A 20,519-nucleotide genomic window follows, 5' to 3' on the forward strand; every position below is an offset into this window, starting at 1 on the left:
AGCCCATTATTTTTTATTTTTTACTCAGACTGTACTATTTTTTCTTAGTATAGGACTGGCTACTTTTAGAACCATCCCTTTGTCATAATTTCAGAAGTTCACCTGTAGTTTTTATGAGTACAAGTATACAAATAGAGTAGTTTTTACTTAAATGTGTCCAACAGTTTTCAAGCTATCATTTGCAGAACTTAGGTTAATGTTTAAGGTGAACATACTATGGTCTGGCACTGGAACAAAATGTGATTAATAACAAAACAACTGTTTTGTTTTGTTTGTTGTTTTCCAGAGTATAAACTACTAATTAAAATAGCTGAAGTTTATTAGGGTGTTGTAAGAAATACCATTTAGTAGCCACTTTACTACTTTGGATTATAGTGCCCTAAGGAAGAGTCAAAATCTGAAGGAGAAGATGTCCATGTGCTTGATGACTAGCATGATGCAGTGCAGTCTGTAAATTTGTTATTGTCTAATACTATTAACATATCTTTTTATATATTAACTGTGACTTTTGTCCATGTGTTCAGCCTTATGCTGGCCAGATGGACAGGAAACTTCAGAAATTTCAAGAGAAGGTTGTTTTAGGAGTGAAAGCAGAGATTTAGTTGCAGTAGGCTGATTTATGTGCAGCAGTGTGGTCTGTGTGGATTTGCTGTGATTGGGTCATTTCATCCCACGCACAGAATGTGAAATCATGCATTACTGCAAAGAGGAGGAAAGTGATGTATATGTCTTCTATATTGTGCCATTGCTCAGGGTTGAATTTTATCTCTAGTGAGGAAATTCCCATGATGAATTTTAGTATGTCAAATTCTAGAAGGGCAGTTGTTGATTTCTCTGTCTACATGCTCATGTAACTAATGAATTAAACTGCATGTTCTTCCTAAACTGAGGGATGGAGCTCAGAGAGAGAAGACACAATCTGAGAAACGATCTTGGCAATAATGTTTTCAGCAGCCAAAGTTGGCATCTGATTATCACATTATGTGTACGCACCATTTTTTACGTGCAGAGCAGCATCACTGAAACACGGTAGAAGCTGAGCGTGAGAATGAAAGTTGCATATATTAGTGAGATTAAAATCTGGCAGATTTAAAAGGCAGTCAGTTCCTAGAGGTGGAAAGGAGTGTTATATTTCTTAATACTGAGAACATGAAAAATTAGGCCTCTCCTCTCTTTGGTTGTAAACGAGGAAGTCATTCCAGCCTTGAGTTGGAAATCTGAAATAATTGAAAGTGTATAGTTGAAATTTTAATATCTACGTAAAACCCTGGTGTCCACTTGGACTAGATATATTTTTAAATTATACTTTAGCTATATGTGCTTTTGGGATACAGGCCTTTGAGATGCAGGCTGTGTTACAGTGTTGGACACCCTGTAACTCTGGAACCTCGTGGTGGTAAATGAGTGGGGGGAAGTATGTAGAATTGGGGAAGGTTGTGGGTGTGGGGATGTGAGATTGGGCACAGCAGTGAAGTCTGTGACAAACCCAGCTGTGGAAGATGCTGCATTCAGGTTGGGACTTCAGGCTTCACTGAAGACTCATTAAGTAAGCACTGTTGCAAAATTAGCTTGGATAGGAACTCACTCATCTCAGCCATTATACCTGTTGAACTGAAATACAGGTTTCTAAAATACAAATTCTGTCACCGTTGCTGCTCACTGAATTACTTCATCTACCTCTTTCTGCATTAACATTTGCTTAGAAGTACAAAAATCTCTATAGATGACTTCATTCATAAAGTCATTTGCTTCCGTTACCAGCCCTGGTGGCACCAGGTGATTTCAGATTGACACCAGCTAATCGCCTAATGAACCCATAAGTAAAATAATTAGTAGTAAAGAAATGCCAAGTCTAAATCGGTGATGAAGAAAATCATTCCACAATTTTCCATGCTGAGGATTAGGCAGTGGCAGTTATACAACTTCCCCCAATAGAAAAAAAAATATGACTAAGACACAATGAAAGAGTGGGAAAACTGAAGTGGAACAAGATAGACAAAAGCCTTCAAAGTGACCAGGTAACAGCTGTAATGTAAAGAGAGGAATAGCACAGAAACCAAGGAAGCAGTATTTTCTTAGACTGACTCTTTCTGCATTACAGAAAAAACATCAGTTTCTAAGGAAAGGAATTTTCAGCCTCACTGTTACAATTAGTGTTAGATCAAAGAACACTTAGAAAATGGAACTGAAAGGACACCCCAGTGCAGTAGCAAGTTCAGTTCTTCAGTCTTCAATGACTGTCCATTTCTGTATTGAACACAATATGCAGAGCACAAGTGATGTTTTCTTGGTGTCTCTGAAATAAGAGATTCTTCTGCAAAAGAATGGCATGTAGATATTGCAATGGTAAGGAGATGATTGGTTGGAGTGTACACTCACTTTGAATATGTTTATGACCTTCATCAGGATTAGTACTTTACAGCTGCCAGCAATGGCAATGAGACTATTAAATAATTCAGAGAGGCCCTGAGTATTTCCCATAGCAATGGGAACGTAGCAGCTGAACAGCCACCTGTGGTTTTGAAGATGGGATGGAAAAGTGAGAAAAATACAAATCTCCTGTGATGGTATCTGGTAGACAGGGATGTTGCTTTGATAAAAAGGCTTCCTCCTCACCATGTCATGAAAACATCTGATGATTAAAATATTACTGAATACCTACTTGCACCAGCTTGTAGACATGCTAATTACAAGTAGGTGTGACAGCTAGGTATAACCAGTACTTGAGGAAATTATGACTAACATGTTTGTGGGTGGAAAAGAGGCCTTTTTTGCTATGCACCATCCTGTTCTGTATTATTTTTTTTTAGTTTGCTTGCATTTCCCCCTTTACATTGTGCTGTGTTCCCCTAAAAGATATCCCTGTGCAGCAGGGAGACCTGTTTGCCATGACCTGCTACTTAAAGCACAGAGCTAAGCATGGGGAAGCTGACTGGAGGGAAGGAGGTTGTATTTCCCCTGATTTATACAAAATAGGAACATCTGGAGACAGCTGGAGCCCACAGAAAGCATTAGGCAGAACAATCCTGGAAGCCCTAAAGGGTTGATGTGTTTGAAATCAAAGGCTGGCTGGCTGGCTGGTGAAGAGCCCATCTCATGAGGATGCAAAGGAAGATTTGCTGTAAAGTCCTTTTCATTTGTCTGTGGCTGAGAATTAGGAGACTGGAATTTTGATTGCAAGAAAAACTAGATAGGACAAAATAAAGAGTGCAGAAAAGTGAAGGAGGAGCAAATGGAAAACAAGAGAAATAGAAAGCTGTAGTAGTTTCCACAGTGTTTTTTTCTGGTTTGAGTATGAGAAGTGACATAGCAAAGATGTCAACCTCCAGAGAACTCCTGTGGTAGTGGTATTTGCAGAAGGTCATAACTATTTTAAATCTAAACTGTAGCCTTGTATCTTGAAATCCTGTAGTGTTTGCTTTTTTGTTGGTGGTGGGGGTTTTTGGGTATTTTTTTGTTTTGTTCTCACTTTGCATGTGTGAAGTACAAAATTCCTTGTGCATGTGTATGAGGAGCAGAGGACATGATAGTGCCTTTATCGAATCTTGACAGCATTAGAGGTATTTGCTAATACCAATTACAGGGAGGGACCTTCCCCCTCTATAGTAAATATTTTCAGTTTCCCTCAACCACGTATTTCTCTAAAATTTTATACTTCCCATGCTTCTAAATGCTTCTAAAAGTAACATCTAAGCAAATTATTATTAGTAGTATTTATTATTTTTATATGTAATACCATGCATCTTGAACAGGTTTAAAATTGACTGTTTGTGCTTGTTGCTTTGGATTGCCATTCACTACCAGCTTAATTAACATCTATTTTCTTAAACTTCAATGGCAAAAAGACTGGCACATGCCTCAAAACTCAGCATTTTGAGTTAAAGTGTTTGTATGTCCCAAGCTTGATGAGTTTTTTTCTTAATTGACAGGGAAAGCACTGTGTTATTTTTATGGTATATTAGGTGGGAAAAGGATCTGCTTTATAAATCTTCCTATAAATTTGGTACCAACAGAATGCACCGCATTTATATCAATTACGAACTCATGGTGGGATGGTGGACATACTTTGCACTGAAAAGATATCTACTGGCATCCAATTTTCAACTCTCATGAGAGGGTATAAATCAACTGCAAGTGCAAATCAGTGAAGAAAACAAATAAGAGGAGAAAACAAAGAAAATAATTTTGAAATCTCCATGAAAGGAACTAGGAGAAGGTTAGCACAGGAACCGAATGTCTAATATCAAATAATAAGAGGAAAATTTTACAAGGCAGTACCTGCAAATCAAACAGCAGCATCAGTGAGGTAATTTTCAGCAAGCAGGTGTAGCAAGATAATTCTCATTAATGAGTTTATAATTTCTGAAGGTCTGATCTTTCTTATGTTAACTTGGCAAAATGTCCTCTGGCTTCTAGAAAGTCTGAACTTTATAGCAGTTCATATGCAAACTTGATCTCCCTAAGACACTCGGGTATGGTGCAATAGTATCCCTGCCTAGGTTAAGGCATTCTTGCTTTTTACATTAGTGGTTCCTAACATCTGTCACAGATGTGAGAAGAACATTCAAAAGCTGAAAGTCAGCTTCTGAGTATCATTTTGTGAGCATATTTAGTGATACACCTAAATTATCAGCATTAGTATAAAAGCTTTGGTATCTTTGTTAATACTATGTATTAACAAAGAAAATTATAAAGACTGGCCTGAGCTGAAGCCATGGACCCTGCAAGCCCTTCCTGCGTGTCTGGAGTGCGGCACTTGGGAGGGGAGATCGTGTCCCAGTCACCTTCTCCTTGTGTCTCTGCAAGGCCATTGTGCTGAGCAGGGGATGTGGGAAGGCCAACCAGGGCAAAAGGAGCAAGCAGAGCTTCAGAAACTTACCTGACATTCAGAATCCACTGAATTTCCAGGTAAATTCCTAAAAAGTGAGGAGAGCAGTCACGATTGAAAGCAGTGTTTTCATGGGTGGTCACTTAGGTAAGACACAAATCAGGATAAATAACGTTTTGAGTCCTTCTGCTTATTTGATTTTAATCTTGATCTTGTGAATTTTGGGACTTTGAAGACCAGAGGAAGGTCCAGTTTTGTGGATACCTTTACCTTCAAACTTCACAAAACTAAACCTGCTTCACAGTGTGGTTATAAGTTTTAATTTTACTTTTATGTAGAGGCAGAATAGGGTCAGCGGTAGACCCAGGGAAACAACATGACTTGACCGTGATTCTGCTTCAACCAGGCCAGATCTCAGGCTGGTGGGAGAGGGAAAGACAGCCCATTTCTCCAGAAACAGTTCTGTTGCAATTCCTTTTTGTTCCTCTCTTCCCTTGCTGGGGCAAACCCCCTATCCTTGTCACTTCAGTTAAACTGACCTGGTTCTGGTCAAAGTGTAGCTGGCTTGGATTTGACAGGACAGTCGAATGCAAAAGTTAGAGAAAGGGCTAAGTGTCTTCAATTGAAAAACAGGTTAAAAGGTTGCATGACCCTCTGCAAATGTACCTGGTGTGTGAATGCTTTCTGGTTCACTCCAGGTGTATGCCTTCTGGATGCCCTGTGCTCAGAGAAGATTACTATGCTGGGTGAGGAAATGAACTTCTAAATCTGTTTCATTAGACATAATCACACTGGCTTTGCTGTTTGAATAGCTAAATAGAAGGGAGATCTCAATAGTTTGCCATAGCCTAAAAAAGCCACAGTTCACTCAGTAGGTTTGGCTGCCAAAGGGTTTTATTTAGACAAGGGAAGTGTATTGGTAGGAGATTACTTTTCTTTAGTTTTACATACACATATTTTTGTAAAAATCTCTGCTAGAGCCTAACCCATTTACAGTGACAGTGGATGTAGTCAAGTTAGATGAAGAAGTTTTTCTAATGTGTAGTTGTTTGTTTTTCTTTTAATTGATCTGGGTGACGCAGTCCAAATAAACATGATTGTGAATATTTAAGTCATAGATTAGTGTTATTCTCATATTCTGAATATGGCATTTCTGTATTCATTGTGATAAAATTCAAAAGGAAGTAACAGTCTGCTAGGAAGGTAATTTGAGAAATGAATCAGAGTGACTTGATAAGCTTGTAGGTGTTAGGATGACAGCCAGTTTCAGTTTATATAAATACCTATTTTGATAACAAGACAAAGGAGAAAATACAAAGAAAACTTTTCAAATAATTTAGAAACAAACATGATTTTCATTGAACTGTCTTGCAAAGAAGATGAAAGAAATACAGTGGAATATCTTGCAAAGCAATAAACATTATGATTAAGTTCTTGTTTTCAGCAGTATTGGTATTGTAGAGTTTTTTGCAATTCCCCATAAGCAGTATTGGTATTGTAGAGTTTTTTGCAATTCCCCATACAATTTGTGAGAAGGTAGTAGCATATTCTGTGGAATGACAGTGCTTAAGAGTATGCTATGTCAGTATACAATTGCATTTTCTCTTTTTCACTTGAAAATATTTCTAGTATTTTCTCTAACTTGTTTTACTACTCTTTTTCTCACAAGGCAGTTGATTTTGGTTTTGAACTCTGTATTTTCTGTTAAAATGTGATGTTTGTCTTTCTTTCTAACACTGAATTTTGCATGATTTGTGCATGGGATGTATAAATATGCTGATACTGTTAATGTATTTGAACTAATGCAGTTTTATGAAAAGGTCTGTGTGTCTTAATTACTCATTTCTTAAGGAGGTATGTATATATATATATATATACACACACACACTAGTAATTGAACCAAAACAATACATGTAAAATGTTACTATATATGTGAGTAAATGTGATTGTAGAATCACAGAGTGGTTTGGGTTGGAAGGGACCTTTAGGTTCATCCAGTTTCAGCCCGCTGCAGTGAGCAGGGACCCTTTCAACTAGATCAGGTAGCTCAAACTCTATCCAACCTGACCTTGGGCGCTTCCAGGGATGGGGTAACAGATAAGTGGGTGATCCCACTTTCTTATGTTTGGAATGAAGTTATGATAACTTGCTGTTGTAAAATTAAATGCATTAGAACCATAAGAAAAAAAAATTAAAATAGGTCAAAAAATTCAATATAAATTTAAAATTTTCAGGTGATGTAATTTTGATAAGTAAAAGGTCATACAGAACCATGGTAATAGAATTTAAAGCTCATTGTATTTCATTTGCTGACACTTTGAGATAAAATGCTTAAAATCTCTTTCATGAACCTATAATGCATTAAATATTTATTTTTAAATGTGCATGCCAATGAAAAATTATTGGGAAATCTGTTATTAAAACCTCTCTCTTCAGTATGTGGTTTTGTCTGCAGTATAGCATATGAATTTGACCCAGCTAAAAATAGCCCTGGACTCGGGCCACTCCTTTTGGCAAAAGGATTCTTGTTGTCTTGGGACAGGAAGAAATGGCAACCACCATGCGTTCATGTGCCACTTCAAACAGTCCAAATTTTTCTTCTGAGCAGAGCCAGCATTTAATTTGTATCTGTCTCCAGGCCAGAGATCGTGTGGGTATTGGTCCTCTTGCCCTTACAGTGATAATCCATTTGCCATTAACTGGACTTTGGTTCAAAAATACTGTATGTTTAATCCTGTGGACTAGATCTCCACTACCCAGTGCTGTAACAGAAAGATAATGGACTACAAGAGAGATTAATAAGATTTTTGAGTCGCAAAAGCATTAAGCCAGTTTAAAGCTATTGGTTAAGCTGCTCAGAACTGGTAATGCATTAATCTTGAGCTGTGGTGTGTGAGCGCAGCCGCTGCTGGTGTGCATTAAGACATCTACATGGTCACCTTGTACTTAGCTCTTTTTCAGACTGAGTTAGCAGTAACACTCTCCTAAGTCCTAAGGTGAATTTCCAGGAGATGGGTAACAAAGCATATGCAGTGACTCTCAGTAGCAGGTGTCTGGTTTTACCTGCTTTAGGCATACCAGGGCTACAAATCTGGAATGGCTGGGTATTTCTTCTGCTGGAGAGCCATCTGTCTCAGTTTGGCCTCTTGAGCCTGCTTTGATCCTCCTTCTATTGGTGGATCTGACTGACTTCCACCCCTGTAAGGACTGCAAAAGCCTCACTTCGTGATGGTTGTGAATTTTAGCTTGAATATTCCCATGCTGCTTCTGCACTTCATTTCATGTTAGTGCAGTTAGAACCCTGGGTGAAAATACCTCTCCAATATGTTTAATTGGAGTTAAGGTCTTCTAGTCCAGAACTGGCATGTCATTTAGAAATTTGTTTGATGGTTACTTCCTTCTAAGGTTTGCAAAATGACAATGTTGCTTGTTTCTTTTTGTTTGTTTTTTTTCTCATTCTTTTTGAACCCTCGTTTTATATGTGTGTGTTTTTTTTTTTCCTCTGCCTAGACCTGGTTAACCATTTCTGTGAACAGGTCCTCAATTTTTTACTTTGTCCCTACTTTCCTGTCGTAGCCCCATCTTCCCCTGGTGTCGACTCCGTACCCTTACAGCGCACAGGCAGTCAACACGGCACACAGAACGCAACCGCGACCTTCCAGAGGGCCAGCTATGCGGCCGGCCCAGCCTCCAATTACGCAGACCCCTACCGACAGCTGCAGTATTGTCCTTCTGTTGAATCACCATACAGCAAATCTGGGCCAGCCATCCCACCCGAAGGGACCTTGGCTAGGTCACCTTCCATTGATAGCATTCAGAAAGACCCCAGGTGGGTGAAACCTTCTTCATTGTCTTTTATTTCCTGCTCGCGCTGAGGTTTGTAATTGCGGTTTGCTTTGCGTGTTTCTGCTGTTGGATATAAAAAAAACCACCTGTGGTGGTACATGAAAGACTTTGTTTGCATGACAGCATTGTCCTAATGCTTCACCTTGAAAAGCTCTCATGAGCTGTTTTGTGCAATGAAATGATAGGTGTGGTCTTGAGTGTGTGTGTTTAGCCTGCTTTCAGTAGTGCCACCTCTCAAAAGCTTAAGAAAAGTCATTTTCTCTGGAAATGGGAGGAATGGAGTGACTGTTGACTCTGTAGCCATTGTGGATTGAATTTTCAAGTTGCTTCTTGGGCAGAAGTTGTTGCAGTTAATGTCTACATGTAATGTTTATAAATGCTGCAGAAAATGATATTTTGGTGTTGTGCAATGAGAGTGAGCAATGGGAAAGCAACGTGTAACCGGGGTTGTGTTTCATCCCACGTGTTTTACAGGCTTGCAGGGCCACCTGTGTAAAAGAATGTATGATTACAGCTTTGCAGAAATGGTTATTACTGTGCATGCTTTTCAAATATTTAGCACAATTTTTAATGTTGCTGGTGACCATCCTGATCTACTTAGGGAAGGTGCAAGGAGGAAACTTTATAGCCCAAGCAGGCACATAGATTAGAGAGAGAATTTTCTGGGAGATGATTTGACTTCCATGATAACAGCGACAGAAATGCTAGCTGGAATCCTCAATGCACTTTGTGGTTTTGTTCAGTTTTCTGAGGGAAAAGAAAGCAATTCCCTTTGGCAACTTGAGTTTAAACCTGTTGAAAGTGTTAGTTTATACCAATGTTTTTCTTTGGCAGATGGTGTGATTTATTTATTTATTTGTTTGTTGTAATGTGCAATTTAATGATAGGAGAGTCCAAAAATTTGCCTGCAACAAAAATGCTGGAGGTTTTTAAGTAACAATTTGAAGAAACTTCTTTGCCAAGGTTTAGAATTTGTTTAGCATTATAGTTCTTTCTCTCTCCACCCAGGAACAGAACAGCAGATAACATTTAACAGCACATCAGAAACATCACTGCTTGCAGGGTTTTGTTGAGAACACTTCTGTCTTCAACCTTTTTTTTTCCCCCCCTTAGCTTTGACTGGAGAAAATTGAAAAAAAAATTTGTATTTAATTGCTCCCTTTCTTCCCCTTGTGCCAAAGCAAATGTTAGTGAGAGGGAAAAGTATTTTTCTGCAATGGTGATATTATATTTCTATTCCAGAATATAGGAGCCCATGTATAAAAAAGAGCTTTGCTTTGTAATTGTGTTATGTTGAAAGTTAAAGAAACCTACATTAGGAGTGTGCTAGACCAGATGAGAAATGACTGTAATCTATTTGAAATGTTCTTAGGAGAAGCACGATGGTGTGCTATTCCCTATAAACAGGAAAGACATTCTTGCTGTATCTCTGCAGGTCTGAGACATAATATCTATTTAAAAAAAGGTTATTTCTGTTCAATTCCTTTGCTCTCACTTTGCAACTGTTAATGTACAGGATATGTGCTAGTATTTTTAATTTGCTTCTTTTTTGGTTCTTCCTTGTTGTGCCGTTTGTACATTCATGAGTATTGATTTCTGTAGGTAAAATAGGAGCGAGGAGGCATCTAGGTATAGAATGAATTTCATAAACCCTTTAGAGGGGATCATTAAATATTATTACTGATTACTGTGAGATAGATTGGAAATTCATACAAAACTTTTGTAAATAGGTTTGCCTTGCTCTTGATTTATTTGATCCATAGGGTGTGTGTGATATATATTAGTATTTCTGCTCTTGAATGTTGCTTTGAATAGTTCTGATAAAGAAATGTCAGAAACACACTTGATTATGTTATGCTTTAATCCCCAGAAACCATACTCCACCAAGGCAGACTGAGTCGTGAAACTGTCTGTGGCCTACAGCAGTTGCTGATCATTCAGCTATTGGAAAGACATTGAACATTTGAAAGGAGTTTGGAGAAAAGTAACAAAAGCAATCAGAATGCTTCTAACATGTTGATTTATATGAACAGATTACAAAAATACCAATATATTACAAGTGTGGAAGTGATAAAATGAAAGACTTTCCAGATACTTCAAAAAATAGTTTGGAAGGATTGAAATTAATTTGGGTAGAATGTGGGAGATAGAATCAAGAAAAGGAAAATGACCCAAATGCAATACAGCTTTCAGTGGCTGTTTGAGTTGTGCCGTATGCCCCAGAGGGTTACCAGTGATATCTTACACAGCAAGAAAAAACTACACAGGTTGTCAGCAGCTGCACTTTGTCAACTGATAAGTCACAAGTGTCCTTACAGACATGTTGCTGCTTTTGTTGGCTGGTGGTCAGAGTGTTTTATGACTGTCACAAATTGTAGAAGGCAATAGTAGGCGTCATTTTCAGACAACAAACCTACCTGTCCAACCACAGGACCAAAAAAGTGCTCGGTGGCAGAGGAAAATCTGCAAGACAAAAGCACACTATTTGTAGGCTTTTGATTAGCCTATGTATCATTCAGCTCAAGATGAAAAAGTAGATATCCAGAAGAGATTGTACTTGCCCTTATAAGCAATTAGCATTCCTAAAATTGAATATAATTTTCTGGAATCTTCAATTCAGACAGACTTTCTGTCTGGAGGCCCAGAAAAATGGTTGGCAGATTCAGATGTAGTTGACATTTTTTTCCATTGTTTTCACCATGTAGTTTGTCTTACTGATACTCCTAATTTTAAATACGTGTTCTGAGCTGACATTTGGCAAATGAAATTTTAGCTCAACATCTGTTCTGCATCATCCAGCTGTCATAAAATGCAGTGCAATGTTCATTAACTTAAAGTTTAGGACAAAAATGTCAAAAAAAAAGAGTATTAAGGTGTTTACAATCAAGTTTGTGGCAGGGGATCATTTTTAATTTATGCAGGTAGACTGTTAGCTCATAGGTGTTTATAGACAGGTAGTAAAAACTTTACACAGCTATACTGTTCAGGAGTGAGGCTTTGTTGTTTGAAAAGGAAATAAGTCCCATATCCCTGTCAGAAATAATACTGAAGTTCTACGTATGGGAAATGAAAAAGTTCTTATCATTGCAGACTGATTTTTCAGAGCATTCTTTTATGTTTCCTTCATATTAAAAAAGGAAAAGAAATAGTGCTAGGTCTGTGAAATCAACTGTTTCATGCCATAATTTCTTATATGAAGATGTGGTATAAGAAGGGAAATAACACAATATTTATTTTATAATTGGTTTCTTCTGAACTGTGATTGAGAGAAGTATTGAGTGTTTTAAGGTGTCAGAAATCCATGTTAATGTGGTATTTTCCAGCCTACTTTCATGAGGGAAGATTAATCTGCCTCTTGGCACCAGCAAGTTATCTGTGGCTGGTGTATACTTATTATTATTGTTATTATTTTATTATTTTATTTTTCAGTTTTATTTTGTCTGTTTCTAAATTTTAGAAAAACTGGGGAATCCTAGAAATGTTGGGGTCCAGTTGTCAGTATATGTGCCTTCCAGATTTAATTCCAAATTCCAAACTTGCCAAATGTGTATAAGTTATTTAATTTTTGAATTTTTAACCTAGTAAGAAACCATCTACATGTACCACTGCAGCTAAGTTACACTTGTTACACAACAGATGAAAATAGAACATTTTCATATCCTTCATTTAAATACATACCAATGAGGTTTTGTGGTTGCAGTGTTTTTGGTGGTTTATGAACTCAAACTGTGTGGTTTGGTGTGTGCAGTCACCAGGTGTTGAAGTCATTGTTGTGTGACTTCCCACCTGTTTTTATTCATACACGCATACACAGGTCATCTCCTGCAAAGAAGCTGGCAAAAAGCTGAGGTAACAACAAGAATTATGTGGAATACACTCCACTGTGGCTACCAAAGTGATTTTCAGCTCATTGTCCCTTTTCATATTGCCTTGAATTATACTGATCTACACTTAAAACTTTCCGTTATGGCTTCACTTTCCATGTGTTTCAGAACCTTTAGAACTATTTATTCAGAAAAAGTGGGATAATTTGGTGAATGAAATTGTAAAAGCTCTGTTATTCATTATAGAACAGACTGTAATAATGATTGGGCTCTTGTTTAAAAAGAAAAAAATAACATTATCATTAGAGAATCATTTTGCAACTTCGCAAGAAAAAAATAAACCTGAGTTACCTTGTAGCAGTTCTCACCTTTAGAACTGTCTGGGTGTAAGCCAGCACAAAAGTTTTCCAGGAGATGCATGATTTAGCTGTAATACCCTGAAAAGTTTCTTACCGGTTTTGCATTTTCCGAGTCAACTTCTTGTCTCATTACCTCTGCTGACCTTAATTTCCTCCTAAGCAGAAAACAACAGTGCTGTTATCTTCTAAACTTCTAAACTAGCTTTCTTTTCACTTATGGAAAGATATAAATTAGATCAGAACATTTTGTGTGAACTATAAGTTTCAAAACTCTTCTTTTTTCTCTTCTTTTTCTTCTAGAAATATATTTCCTCTGCAAAATACAAGCTAGAAAACATTCTTTTTCTGTAGGAAAAATGACAGAAGTAAAATAAACTCTAGTTTAATTTCTGTGCTCCCATAAAACTGCTTATGAGATTAGCACACAGAATTTGGAGCATGGCCTGTTAAATGTTTCTACAGGAACCTTCTCCAAATACTTAGTCTCACTTTGTTACAAGGATTGTCTCGGTATTAATAGTGTTAGTCTTCTGTAAGCCAGACACTCTGACAGTCTAAAGAATTAAGAACATACCAGTGTAATCCTGCACGGGTGGGATGTTGGCAATCTTGGTGGGAACGTTTCTCGTAGGTTTTTTGGGAAGGGTTGTCACTTTCAGAAAGAAACTTCTGGTGAGATGGAAGACATTGCTGTGACTGTGGCATAGCTGTGATACTGCTGCTTTGAGGCCTGAGGCATTGACTGGGATTTTCAGAATCCCGAGGGACTGGTGGTGGCATCAGTGGGTTTCTGGCCCAACTCTCTAGTGCAAGGTGTAGAAATTGAAGTTCACATTCCCAGTCTGGATGAGACAGAACAGGACTTGCAGATACTCTTCCTGCTTTTATGTGACACAAGGCATGATAGGCAGCGCTCCTTTTCTCTTAATTGGTCCCTCTTACCCTTACCTGAAATTAAGGGTAAAGGGGAAGATTTCTCCAGAGGTGGTGGTGGTAGGACAGCCATGGGAAAAACACTTTTGAATCAGATAATGTAAATTTTGGCAGTGTAGGCTTATCTCCAGAAACAAATGTTTCAACTTTCTTGGTCCTGTAAACACCCTAAGTTTCTGGGGATTTTTTTGCACCTGACTTAGTCAGGCCAGGCCCCTTGTATTGGTAGAACCAACCAGACAGTGTTTGAGAGTGCTCATTTCGTAGGTCTGTGTTTAAGTATTTCCTTCATACAGGAAGGACAGACCAGGTTTACTTTTCCTGCACAGAAATCATAGTCTCTCAGGATTTAAACCATCCTCCTCCTCAGTATGAAAAACTGACCCCAGAAGAATAAATTTGAAGAGTCTAAACAGCACAAAGATACACCCAATTCAAGTATAGTAAGTCTGGAGCACATTGCAATTTTTTATACAGATGTCTTCTACATGGAAGGTGGGAATTTTTACTTAGTGCACAAGTTAGTTTTTAAAAAGCATAGCAGCTATGGTAGAATAAACAGCAATCTGTTTTCTTTTCCTGATGAAGATAATTAAGGATGAATCTTGCTTCCTTAAAATAGATGGGGATGGAATCCATAGACTCTCCTACAGTCTGTTAATTTGGGATTTTGGGACCTAGCTGGAAACCTTGTCTGGAAAAGATTTTCCCAGTGAGTATTTAGTTCCAGCTTGAGCATGGCAAAATAAACAAGCATCTAACTTGTCCTTGCAAGTGTCAACTTATGGTGAGATAAAGAATTGATATCCAGAACATGTAAAACTTATTTTTGTGTGTATTTGAGCACATTGTGGTATGTGCCAACAGTTCTGTCTTTCCACTGTTTACATTGAGGCGGTTTATAAATGGCTGGGGAGGCGTTGGGCACAGGTGGAGCCATCTCACAGCAAATGCAAATGTACAGCACAGCAAATACAATTCTGTATGTACAGAATTATCCACCTGTATTTGCTATTTTTTCTCACTGGAATTTGCCCTATATTATTTAGCAACCTTCTTTCTCTAGGATAAGTGCATGGTAGTAAAAAAAAAAAACCAAACCAACCAAACTGAACTAAAGAAACAGAAAATTTTAAAAAATCTATCTAGATCTCTAATCTACAGGAATTAAGTGACTCTGCATTTAGCTCATTAAGTACTTACTACCCTCTTTCTCTCCTTTTTGACTGGTACCATTTTACTGACAGTGCAGGAGGCCACTAAGTAATGTTGCCATCCTGTCGTTCAAGAAATCCGATCCTATCATTAGAAAATCTGCACTGTTGTGCTCACGGAACATCACACTTTCAGGATATTGCAGTAAGATGGATGGTACTGGTCCATGAATTTTGAATAATGAGTATGTCCAAGAGAGCTTACAGTTCCTAACCTGTGAGCAGAATAGAAGAGGTTATGTGTAGCCATTTTATTTGTCAGGTTATTCATCAGCACGGTATAATTTTGAGAAAGATGATACCTTGTCTCTTGTTTTGATCTGCAAGTTTAGCTCTTCCAGCCCTCTCCCTCTACCAGAAAGTAATTCCTTTCCGTTTTGCTGAAGGGAGGGAAGCACAAGGCTCCTTAGGTACTTGTGACTGAGGCAGGGTATTCCGGCTGGCAGGAGAGCCAGGTATTGTGGTAAATGCACTTCTAATAGCTCAGGGGAGATAAGACTGATGTTTCCTTTTTGAAGTTTTGTTATTTCTAACCTCCCTTCCTCCCCAGTGCTGGTCTGCCACTTGAAGAACAGCAACAAAGCACTTCCCTTCCCTCTCTTTCTTTCTTCATCTGTTGTGTATTTTAATGGCCTTATTCATCCAAGAAGAAACGAGTCGACATTGTACTTCATACTGTCCATAGCTCATTTCTGGTTTTTACATGGGATTACTAAGTTTCTAATGGCAAATATATGTTTCAGTACAGTTTTTGCCTTTGTTTGCCACACATTTTGCTCAGCATCTTATGGCTCATTTGCAAACTTTGACAGATCAAAATCGGTGTGGTGCCTTTCTGTGATGGCAGACTGTAAGAGCCAGGAAATGTTGTAAGTATATTTTCCAACCAGACATTAAAAAACAAGGAGAAGAATCATGCTTTCAGGCTTTACTGGGCTCTTGTAAGCTGTTATGAACTTCTGGCAAGATAAACCACATAAGAAGCTTCTCAGTAATAGCTCTTGGACATCTCATCAGCCAGATGGATAATAATGATCTTAGTTTTTACAGGGACATTGAGAATAAGTTAAATTTTTAAGGTACATTGAAGTTCAAAGGATAATCTTGCTTTTACTTTCATGGGAAATACAATGGGAGCAAGAAGAGAGAAATAGATGGAGAAACTGAATGGGGGAAAATTTAAAGAAGTGATATAAGATCAGGACGCATAGTCTCAATTTTTTTTTCATTAAAAAAAGCAACCGAAAGTCGTCCTTGATCGTGTGATAAATTGCCATGCAGATTTCCGAACCTGGACCTCAGTGTCATATACTATAGCTATTTTATAAGCAGGAAACAAGAGCTAACATTGAGAGTACAGAACATTCTGCAAGTTAATAATATCAAGTGTTTGCTAAAAAAATATCTCTAGTGTAGTGCAGAGCTAAAATGTTTGAAGGGAAGGAATGGTCAACAACTTTTATTAGTTTCTAGCATAACTTTTTAGCTGTTATAAATTAAAAACTTGAATTTAAGAACTTCAGCTCTATGTAGATTTAGAATGTTAGATGGTAATAGACTTATCTCTGCTAGCTCACTCAAGATCACAAAAACTCAGAATATTCTGAGTCAGAAGGGCCCATAAGGATCATCAAATAATCATAAAATGGTCCCTTCAGAGGACACACCAGGAGTCACACCCTGTGCCTGAAAGCATTGTCCAAATGCTTCTTGAACTCTGTCAGGCTTGGTGCTGTGACCTGTGGAGGTCCCTGTGGAGCCTGTTCCAGTGCCCAGCCTCTGGATGAAGAACCTTTTCCTGATCTCAAAACTAAAGCTTCTCTGACAGAACTCAGGCTATTCCCTAGGGTCCTGTCCCTGGTCACCACAGAGTAGAGATCAGTGTCTGCCCCTCTTCTTCCTGTCGTGAAGTTGTAACTGCAGTGAGGTCTCAGCTCAGTCTTTTCTTCTCCACGCTGAAGAGACCAAGTGACCTCAGCCACTCCTCAAACAGCTTCCCCTCAAGGCCCTTCACCACCTTCCTAGCCCTCTTTTGAGATGAGAGCCTGATGTGAAGTCCAGACTCCAGCTTGTATTTCTCTGGTGCACCACTGTTTCTCTGGTGATCTCCACCAGCTTCACTTAGATTGTTCTTTCTCAGCCCACTCCACTGCCCCACTCCAGGAAGTCAATGAACAAGTGGGGTTCACAGATTCACCTCAGTTCTTAGCATTGAGCAAGCAGTTTCCTAGGAAGCAAAAGATACCACTGATCCCATAGAAAACTGCAGCCATTGTTGCCAGGGAAACTCCTAGTCTCTAGACTTACTGTGAAATATTTGGGGTTGTTTGGTTTTGGTTGGTTAGTTTCTGTAAGCCACTGCAGCATCAGTGGGACCACTTGCTGCTTAGCTTGCCATTTACCATTAATAATTTGAGGGTCATGTTTGTCTTCACTGTTCAATGAAGTGGATATCTGAATAGCTTCTGGATAGCTGAAGACCTGGAAAGAAATGGATGGGTTTTCTTAGTCCAAAGGAGGGCTGAGTGAGATATCTAGGTTTTCTGAACATACCAAAGGTAAAAATGAGGAGAAGGAAGAGCTATGTAAACTCTGTGCTAAGACAAATAATTTATGTCAGGAAATGACCAAAAGCTACACAGGTTTAAGGAAAGTACATTAATATAGTTTTTTACTCTTTAGAAATCGTTTGAAGTTAGCTTAATAATATTTTCATTCCTTGTGAGGACCTGATGTATTTATTTCATGGATTTCTTTTTGAAGAGTAGGGCTGATTTTTGGTTTTATTCTGTTTGATGCTAAGTTTTTCTTTCTGAAAATAATTTCTTTCTGAACCTACCTGAATTTGAGCATCTTGAGTGTGAAAACTTAGTTTGGGCCTAAAAGCTGCAGTTTAAGAAAAGTGGTCATGTGTGTGTTGGTGAGAGGAATGAGTACGGACAGCGCAGGCGTGACAGGTTTCTTAGCAAAAGCAACTTCATTGCTTTCCCATTAGCAGGGCTGCATAACATTTCATTGCGACTCTCTCTCAGAATCTGTGCTGATCCGTCAGCCTCACTTACTCCAGCTCTTGTTGCTAGCGTAAAGAGTAGTCCCTTTTCTTGACCAGATGGCTGCTAGGAGTCTAGGCAAAGCTGAGCCTGGAGCAACCTAGCAGCAGTGTTTGTTTTTCAGAGGTATTGGTACTTTCCTGTTAGCTGGTGATGTTGCTGCTGTGCCCGTTCCAGTTCAGCACCTGGAGCTGTGGATCTGAAGCTGAGTTCCCTGCTTGCAGAGAGCCAGGGTGGTCGGGCCCACTCTCAACAGGGGCTTTGCTGCCAGTGAAGTTTACTGCAACTTAAGGCACAAAATATTTGAACTGTTTTAATCAGTTGTAATTCATGTCCAATGATTCACAGAGAGAAACAGCCTCTGTTTTTTGGTGAAATGATCCTGTAATTACATAGATAGTATGAATTACATTACACCATAGCTAGATTTATGGCCGTAAAATAAAAGGAATTTGTTTTCATCCTGCAAGAAATTGGCCTTTAAGGGCTTACCCTTTTTACGCCTTACTAGGTTCTGTATAGTTCTGATTCTGTCCAATACCTTTTTATGGAGAAAGCTTGACATTTTTCTGCATGAGAATAGCTGTCAAATGTCTTGTAAAGCTCTGGCTGCACACAAATGGGCACACAGGGGGATCTTTTAGACATTTTGCTATTAGCTTTTTCAGGAAAAAATGGGAGTAAGGCATTTCATTTCTCCTGTGCCTTTACCTGAGTTTGCCATGATTGGCCAAATGGCAGAACCTCTGTTTCAGCAAGGCATTTCCTCTCTCATGCATTTAGAAATTCTTTTAAATACATGAAATCATCTTTGTAGGATGAAATCTTCTTTGCATAGTCTTCTCCAGTGGATGTTTTTTCATTTGTCAGCAGCCACATTTTTTTAAATGAAATTTTATCCTAAACTGTCAAGGTTTTATCTGCAGCTGTGAAGGGATAACAGATCCTGTCAGCCACTGCTTTTTCTGTGGCATGGCTCCAGCAACCATCTGTTACCTTTCTGCTTCTGCATGATTTACACACCAGAATCTCCCCTCCTAAAAAAAACCGAAAACAAAACTAGAAAAACAAAACCGTAGAGAAGTGTTGTACAAAAGCTTCGTTTGAAGTATGTAAGATATGTAAGATTATATAAATTATTTCAGTAAATGTGGGGGACCAGTTCTTGAGTCTGATAAGAGAGACTTTAGGGCAATTTAGTTATGCTTCACAGGAGGAACGGGCTGCTTTTTCACAGGGGGAAATGGCCCGAATGAAATTTTCTCATTCAAAAGTGTGTGTGCATGACTTTCACAGAGAAATTCAGGAGAAATGCACACTGAACACCTCTCCACCTTTTTATTTCCAGTTATGAGTTCAAGCTGATCAATTTTCAAGTCAGCTAAAGTGGAAATACTTTTATTGAGAAGCCTGTTTATCACCTCCTATATGCCTGTAATCATTTCAGTTGTACACATGGGTGCAGTGAAACTGAGCCTAATAGTTCCTAATCCACAGTAGGTTTATTACTAAGCCAGATTTGCCTCATAATAATAATGCAGACAGCTTCTCCGAATAACTTAATAACTGCAGTGTGAATGCAGAATCCTTATTCCTGTTTCATTTCATATTCATCAACATAAAACTGTCTGATACCAAACTTACATCTTCTTTGCTTTTGTTGTTCTAAAATAAAATCAGATTTTGGTTTAGATTTTATTATTTATTAATATTAAACATGACTAAGTTTCATTCTGTTTCAGTGTCTCTATTGTGGACTTTTTTTGTTAATTTTTTTTGTAATTAGCACTTAATTAGCATTAAAATTGGGGTAGGAGTCATTATCATTAGCTTCTCAACTGTTTTCCAAGAACATGTGATGAGAAACAGTGTACACTTCATTGCTAAAAGGAAAAAGGTTTTTTGGAAGGGTGAAGGGAAGAACTGATGGAGCTGTTCTCCTTCAAAAGAGAGTTTGTCAGGAAAAAATGTATCAATCTCACTAAAATTTATTTCAGAGCACTATTTATTTTGCCTCTCTACAGTTAAGAATAGAATGAATGGCAGAGAAATGATAGAGCTGGTAGGTGACAGCTGAGACATAGAGAATAGTGAAAGTAGCCTGTTACACTTGTATTGAGAACTTCCGCACAGCCTGAAGGATAATTAAATGCACAAAGTAGTTTTCAGAAACATTTTAAAGAAAAACTATGAGTTCACGTCTCTAACATTTTAAACTTCTTTGGAAAATGCAATTCTCTGCATGTGGTGTTGATTTATTTCCTTGCTGTTGCAGGCTTCTTGGAAAGGCTAAACTTACGGTGCTCCCAGTTGTGCTGAATATAAGCAATATAAGCTAAATCCTGCAGTCTTTTCAAAGAGGAAATTTCATCTACTTTGTAGCATGTCTCTGAATGGAGTATGTGCAACAATTCAAAGAAACTTCTATTCTACTGGAATATTGACCATGACTTTTGATTATCAGT

At 38.3% G+C, this 20,519-nt stretch overlaps 1 protein-coding gene across 7 annotated transcripts in view; it reads left to right on the plus strand.

Annotated features, from left to right (window-relative positions):
* Positions 1-20,519, plus strand: part of CTNND2 (catenin delta 2) — a 638,555-nt gene that overhangs the window by 400,070 nt on the left and 217,966 nt on the right. For all 7 annotated transcript variants that reach the window (XM_064428418.1, XM_064428428.1, XM_064428464.1 and 4 more), the window contains one exon: positions 8,405-8,657. In XM_064428418.1, coding sequence (XP_064284488.1) covers positions 8,405-8,657 — 253 coding nt within the window. The remainder of the gene's footprint in view (positions 1-8,404; positions 8,658-20,519) is intronic.

This window comes from Passer domesticus, chromosome 1, assembly GCF_036417665.1.
Source record: "Passer domesticus isolate bPasDom1 chromosome 1, bPasDom1.hap1, whole genome shotgun sequence".
NCBI lineage: Eukaryota > Metazoa > Chordata > Aves > Passeriformes > Passeridae > Passer > Passer domesticus.